Here is a 7,870-nt window from a genome sequence, read left to right as displayed (position 1 = left end):
GGCCAAGATTAAGTTTTTCCAAAAGTATGTCAAACTCCAAGGTCAAAGTTGGTGGTATCCAAAAGAAGGACTTGTCACAAAGATTAGACATGTGTAGTATGAAAGCCCTTGCACCAACCGTTTAAAAGTTATGGCCAAGGTTAAAGTTTTTCAAAAGTAGGTCAAACTCCTAAGTCAAGGTCAAAGTTGTTAGTATCCAAAGGAAGGTCTTGTCAGAAGGATTACATATGTGAAGGATGTAAGCCCTAGCACCAACTGTTCAAAAGTTAGGGCCAAGGTTAAAGTTGGGTTAAATTTTGTAAAACTGGGTCAAACTCCAAGGTCAAATATGATGGTACCGAAAGAAAGGTCTTGTCACAATGAATACACATGTGAAATATGAAAGTCATAGCTCCAACCAATCGAAAGTCAAACTATTGCGGACAAACAGATAGAAAGAAGGACAGGGCAAAAACTATATGCCCCCGATTCTTCGATACGGGGGCATAATAAAAACGAGACCGAGTTAGATCCTTACAGACACTCTAACGGCATCTAAACTGTCAACAGGAAGAAAAAGGGAGCCTGGGTAAGACATTTGAGGATAAATGTAAAAAAAAATCCTCAATTATTTATATGCCATTAACTTACTTAGTATCGACATGAAGAATTGGCGCTATGAACTAAATATAATGTAATGGAAAGAAACATTTGACGTTTATATTTCTGACCTACTTCAACACTTCAGAATGATCCTCTTCTACGAATGACAAAAAAATATTGTTGTTAATAACATAAAGAGCGAGTTGTAATGAGAAAATTTTTAGGACGACAAATCTCCTAAAAAGAAAAAATGAAGTAGAATTGCACTAAATTGCACAATAATAGTAACAGATCTAGAGATTGAGCATTTAAGATTTTATGAACCGAAATTTTCTGTTTATTCAAAGATCACTTATTAATAACTGTTTTAGGGTCTGGGAGACTACAATATATAGATAATACATCAAGGCGAAGGTTTTTTTTATTTTTAAATTGGAATTTTCATACCTTATTCGCAATAAGGTCAAGATAGTCATCAGGGTATGGTATCTAACATATAAACAATTTTATGTCACAAACATTGTCAATGTTAAAATTAATAGCCCAGACAAACTTTATGTCAAATTTCAGATTTCTGTGTTTCTTCATTTTTTATGTGTCTCTATCAGGAAGTTGTTATTTTATCCTTAGGTCAAAGTAGGGCTTTTGTTACAGTATTTATGAATTTGTTAGAAGATATTTAGAAGAAATTCTTTATATTTTTTTCCTTGATGCATTTAAAAAGGGCTTAGTAGATCTTAGGCATGCCATGCTAAATCACAATTAAACACCAGTTATGAACTTTACAAGAGATTTAAAAGATCTGATTTTCACATTTTGTATGAGACAGAGGTTTGGGCCTAGTATCCTTCGTCTTGTAAATATGAATCCACGTCTTGCTTTATATTAATTTTTATGTGTAGTTTGTCTGCAACTCTTCCAGAAGTAGAGGATATATTCAAAGGTATGCATTTTCAATTGAATATCGTTTTTAATAGGACCTAGGACATTCAAGTGATAGAGGTCTCTTCATTCATTATATCAATGTTAACTGTCTGTCTAAAAGAACACCAGAAATAACAAAAACCAAAAAAAATTTTTTTAAGTTTTTCAATATTTGATCCTTGTGGGTTCGAGAATCCAAGAGACTTGAATTACATAAGACTTATATTGTATCATTCATTAGTTATCCAACTCGTTCGTCTGCTACATGTAAGTGCCAGTTTGAATAAAAGAAAGTTAAAAATGTTTTCTAAAGGATGCGAACTAGCAACTTTTGCCCAAACATAAGACAAAGTGGGTTGAGATTGATTTCTGCAGTTTCCAAGAGAAGTTAAAATTATTTCAAACTACTGGACCAGATTAGTACAGTAATAAATATTAGTCATTTGAGCGACTTTGTACATGTACATGCTTTAAGTAAAACAACGTTTTACTTCCGGTAGTGCTCTATCATACTGAGCACTTTGATCTTTGTGTACGTCTATGGTACTGAGCACTTGGATCTTTGTGTACGTCTATGGTACTGAGCACTTGGATCTTTGTGTACGTCTATGGTAAAGGAGTTATTTAACAGGTTTCCTTTCAAGAAAAATGAAATATGCTCTTTGGTGTGGCGAGAATTCTCTCTAACTCATTATTTATCGTTTGGTGTGCGTCATTTCCATTTTTCAACAGGAATGATAATTTCTCGAGAGAATGTTTAACAGTACCACGCAATACTGGGAAAGTATGTATACGCAGCTATAGGTTAGCATATGTATGGATATTCTGTATACCCAAGAGTCAATCTGCATAAACATGAAACAAAGTGCAATTAATTTAATTATCGTTTTGATTTGATTGCAGTGTCGATAGTTGGACTAATAAACTAAACTAGTATTCTATGAGTTTTAGGTTTCCGCCCTGGGAAATTGTTTATGTAGTACTTTGCATTAAAAAAAACCATCGTTTAGTTACTTTTCATATTCAACGAACTCAAATTTATCAAGTTTGCATAACAAATATTTCAGTGAAACCTTAAGCTATATTAGCGTAATCTTTACACTGTTATGCAACTGAATACGATTATGTCCGTTCTAACCGTCATAACTCAATGTTACCGCCGGATCATTACTCATTTCGGCCATAAAACAAGAGAAAACAATAGGAGTTGTAAGGCTATCGATGCTTGATTTAAAACAGATATTTGAAAAATGATAATATCTTGGCAGATTCTGATTTACGGATATCCAGGACGCTTTGCATAATTTTGTGATAACAGCAAAAACGGAAATGTGGCGAGGCAAAATATTCGCGCTGGGTAAAAATGCAATCTTATGGAAAAGTTCAAAGATACACTTTATGCATTCTAAGTGCATAAAATCTGAACCATATTCTATACAACCAGGAATTCGGAGATTTCAGAATATTTTTTTTAAAAATACGCTAAAAATCTTTTGCGCAAGATTCTAACCACCACTGACACATGTAGATATTATTTTTTTTTTATGACTCGAAAGGACTTAACTAGGCATGGAGCCTCCAGTCAAATTAAATTTCTTTGTTATCTAAATAACTGTTTAAATTAAAAAAAACAAACACATATGAGATTTTTTTTTAAATACGAAAGATGAGTTTGAATGTTTCGTTTTGTATGTTAGTAGAATTTCATATTATTTTAGAATGATTGAATGAACTATTCAAAAATAAGCATCTAAAAGATTGGAAAATAAATCACGGAAGCAAGTGGATTTTATAAAAACTTTTTTACTCTCTCTCTCTCTGTCTATATACATAGAGAGAGAGAGAGAGAGAATTTTTTTCTAACTAAATGTACACGAATTTCGGTTTTTCTTTCCAGCGAAAGAAACAAAAAACTGTAAAGCAACAATCGATCGAGCACGGAAGTGTCAAATCCTCGCCTTTGGAATGACGTTTTTTTTTATATCCGTCCATTTTCTATTTTACGATTTTGTTGGCTGTTCAAGTTTAACAGAAAAATAAATTTCATCCACATTCTTGTTTCCAACTGCATAAAATAAACCCCAATAAAATAAGACCTAGCATCAAGTTATGGCAATGTCCCCCTCAGAGATCCAACTGAAATTGCTCAAATGATGCTTGGCTCTACTAACCTAAGAATTCAGCTATAAACGGTTCAAGTCATTACGTTTCTATGAACTTATAGTGATATGAAATATTTATGTTGTGCTGTGGAAATTGGGCGATTGCTTTTAGTCGTGTTATCCACTCGTCCTCGCTTGATATCCTATTTCAGAAACAATTACAATACAGAAAGAATAAAAACGATCGAATGCTTTAAAAAAAGAGTCAGTGTGATTTTCCCGGCAAACTCTGAACTTGTCTCATATTCGCCACAGGTCTCTCACGAACGTTCTTGGACAACTTTTCTGTGGGATTGTCATTCTCTTAGTGTGCTCATGCGACACGACGGATTCCAATTAATGAGACCGATCGGAAAATATGTTTTGGTTAATATAGACTAAGAGCTCAATACAAGCCCGGTATGATCTACGGGGAGATGGCAGTCGTATTGATCTTTGCTGACTACCTGTCGCGGTGGCTTTTGAACGTGTGTATCATTTTCAGTTGAATTACTGATTTCTTTCGATGATCATTAGTAAATTTACGTCTCTATTTTTTCACCAATACCCTTCAGTTTGGCCATCTTTCGTTTCAATTCACAACAAATTACTGGTTGACCATTATCTAAATGGAGTTTAATAGTGGAATTTGCAACAATTTGTCGGTGAAATATAATCATTCATTTTGATATGAAGGGAGAACATAGAAAAATCTGTGTTTATGTACTAACGTTTTTCACAATGGTCGCCTGTTCCATCTGCAATACAAAAATTTTACGAGACATAGGAAATCTGTATTCCTACAAAAGTGGAAATTTAAAAGGATTTTTGATAACGTTTCCGAACACAAACTTACATCCAGTAGACAGAATTCTGGGTATAACATTTGCAGTTCCTCGCAGTCCTTTCGGAAGGTCTGACAAATATCTTAACAGGACGAAAGCCGTACAGAAATATATTACAGAGCCACCATTATGTTATCAGAAGGACGGTAGTCTGATCTACAAAGTTAAGGACATGTGCTGGAAAAGGGCCACGACTCTCAACAGAAGAGGGTTACTCCAGAAAAACGAAATGTCCGAGTCGTGCCTTACTCTCTCCCTCGTTATTCCCACTGCCAGAAAAGGTAAGTGAATACATGCACTGACAAGCATGGAGGAAACAAGTTATAAAGCACACTGCTAGAGTCAATCCCTCAACCTTTATTACATCTACCTAGAACAAAAAGACGTTCTTCATTTTCATAATAATGAGAGTTACTTTACGTCAAGAAAGCAGAAAATTAATCATTGTTTCAAGGACATTAGGTATACATGAAGATTATTTGATGTAAAGCAAACGAAATGAAATGATATGTAAAAGAGTGCTGAGTGAAGAAAATAATTCATTTATCATATGCAGATATTACTAATTATGGAGAATCAAATTTAATATAATGTTCTTTAAACTGAAGTTTGCATATATACAATACATGGTATAATTTTTTTTATCTATGAGATTTTTTTCATTAAATTGATTTTTTACGTGTCGGTCTTTATTTAGTTAGAAGACTAAAAATTCGAAATGCAAATTCATCCAGCCATAACTCATACCAAACTCGAAACTTAAGTTCAGAGTCACTATCGGTAACCTTTAAATTGTGTGAATTAAAACACAAAGTAGGACATATTAGGAATTAATACCAACTTCCCTTATCTGCATCCACACTGTACATCATGTCTATACCCTACACGTACTAGTCCTGTTAATGCATGTTCATCCCATGGGTTTCCAATCTCACAGAATGAAACCGGAGAAATAGACACTGGATGTAAATCTGTAATATCTTCTATTGAGCCTTGGAAGATAAAAACTGAATTATGTAATTTAAGAGCGACAAAAAGTATTCAGTAGAATTTCTTTCATCAAGTGAATGTTACAAATGCTTTCCCAAGGTTATTGAAGACATAATGCAAGTTAAATAATAATTGCTTGTAATTTATGGTTTGGAAAAATCATTTTTCATTCAACTGTAATACAATTCTTATCATTTGAATAGCTCGACATCTTAAAGGTTTCGTAAGAGTGCATAGGAGACATCAAATTCAAGTTTAAACTTGCCATTTTTACTTGATTAAAAACAAAATTTAGTTTCAAGGAAACGTATTTCCATTACAGTCCACAAATGACCCATGTGTCGTACATCTAAACCAAGTCCACAGGTTATTGAAAACCTGCGATCATCATCAGGTGAATCCGAAACTGTGCATTGAATCATAGAATAAAACAATCAACGTAATTGATAAAAGATTTCAGATCACAATTCATCTCATATTGACACAGTCGGATACATCGCACTTAAATCAATTTTCACACAAGCTTATTGAACCTTTCGACGATTGGGTCATTAGTGCTTGTTAAGCCAGAACATTTCAAAAGAACGGTCATTATCGTTTTTAAGGCATAAATGTTCAAAAAAGAAACACAAAGTACTTCATCTACATGATTTTTAAGGACAATGGTCTTGTTTTTAGCTTAATTTTCCCAATCAGTGTGTTTGTTTACAATTAAGGTGGCCTGTCGACACATTAGTGGGATCGATGCTGCGACATGGATTTACTTTACTGGTAATTCGCCGAGTGATAAAAACCTACAAAGGAAAAAAAATGCGCGTCAAAGGGACATGCTAGAGTGCCATTAATATTAACCCTCAGTGCTCCCATTTGCTGGGTTATCTATTAATTTAAAAATACTGCAGTTCTATTTGCAGAGCCGAACATCATCCTTCACAGAGCATTTTTACACACTTGACCTCCTTACTTTATACACTAAATGACTGTATAGCATGTGTTCCGTGTTCATACAATTTTCTAATATTATTTTCAAATAGGATTCTCATACAAAATGCAATACTTAGTAGAATATTTATTTCAGAGTAACCAGTACTCTGTATACTCGCTAACGTGTCCTTACGATATTATGCCTTGCTAAACAGATTCACTTCCTAGGCTTGTCAATTACGGGAGGAGTAAAGTGGAGTTCATTGCCTAATGACCTGAGCTAGATGGCTAAATATATACTTGTATTATTTTCACCATCGTCGGATACTCACGGGTGATATCGTCATTTACTCATCACCAGTGGGCGAACTCGCCGAAAAATCGTCGTATGTAATTAATATGCGCAGGTCATTTGATTGGCTGCTCCACAGAGTCGCGATGGCAAATCAACAAATTAAAGTTTACGTTACGTATTATGTTCGGCAATGACAAAAACTTTTCCGTAGTTAACACACAGATTGCAAATAAATCTACTCACCGGTGCATTTCGCAGTTTGAGAAAGGTACTCCCATATAATTTCTTTCTGGTTTTTGATGTAAGTGACCTGTACGGTTTATCTTTAATCGTTTTGAAACAAAATGTGCACCTTTTAACAAGCGTCAAGATATTAATCATTAATAGCAAACTAATAAACGTATTTTCAAAATTGAAGAGATCTATTTCCTGATTTGGTTGGCTATAATCAACAAATTAAGCATATTTGTCAACGTTATTTCGGCGAGTTTGTCACGAGTGATGAGTAAAAGACGAGATCACCGATTGGGTGTCCGACGCTTAGCAGCAAAATGATGTCCTAAAGGTTTGTTTATCAGTGCAAAAAAAAGATTAGAGTATGGAAATGATAAAAATATTAACGGAAGGAATGGATTTGAGCTTCGATTCAAATGTTCTAGCATGTCGAACTAGTTTTGATGTTCTAGCATGCAGCAAACCATACCTACTTTTACCATTTATTTTACGATAACGTCTGATATTAATACATTTACCTTAAAAAGCTTGAATAGAAAATCAACATTGTGCTTTATGTTGTATTAGTATGCTTACTTTCCTTCAATATTCAAAATTCATATTTTAAAGGTTGAAGAACAATATTTTTATTAATTGTAGTACTCGCCTATTAACAAAAGGTTTAATTATTAAATATAGCTAGCTTAGTAAAACTGCCTTTTGGATTGATCCTTAGTATCTCAAAATACGTAAAAACAACTTGTGATGCGATTGGATAAGTTGTACATGTTATGGAATGTAAACTTATATAATTTTACAGTATACATGTAATGTCTTTGATTATAACGCCCACGAAAACGCACTCGTACATTTAATACGAAAATGGATTACTCGGAAGTCTGATGATTATCAATTAAGTACTCACATGCAAAGAGTGTACAACAATCTATGGTAAG

General features: G+C 33.8%; 1 protein-coding gene across 1 annotated transcript in view; it reads left to right on the top strand.

The window, feature by feature from the left end:
• The first annotated feature begins 4,224 nt into the window (after positions 1-4,224).
• The window catches only part of LOC133180929 (neuroligin-4, X-linked-like), a 105,556-nt gene continuing 101,910 nt past the window's right edge, over positions 4,225-7,870 (top strand). Inside the window, exon 1 of the mRNA XM_061315391.1 lies at positions 4,225-4,773. Within this exon, the coding sequence (XP_061171375.1) occupies positions 4,338-4,773 (436 nt within the window). The 5' untranslated portion in view covers positions 4,225-4,337. The remainder of the gene's footprint in view (positions 4,774-7,870) is intronic.

This window comes from Saccostrea echinata, unplaced genomic scaffold, assembly GCF_033153115.1.
Source record: "Saccostrea echinata isolate AGI-Se365-2 ecotype Australia unplaced genomic scaffold, CSIRO_AGI_Sech_v1 ptg000008l, whole genome shotgun sequence".
Taxonomy (NCBI): Eukaryota; Metazoa; Mollusca; class Bivalvia; order Ostreida; family Ostreidae; genus Saccostrea; species Saccostrea echinata.
The sequence above is the reverse complement of the archived record's forward strand: the minus strand, read 5'-3'. Positions and strand labels throughout refer to the sequence as shown.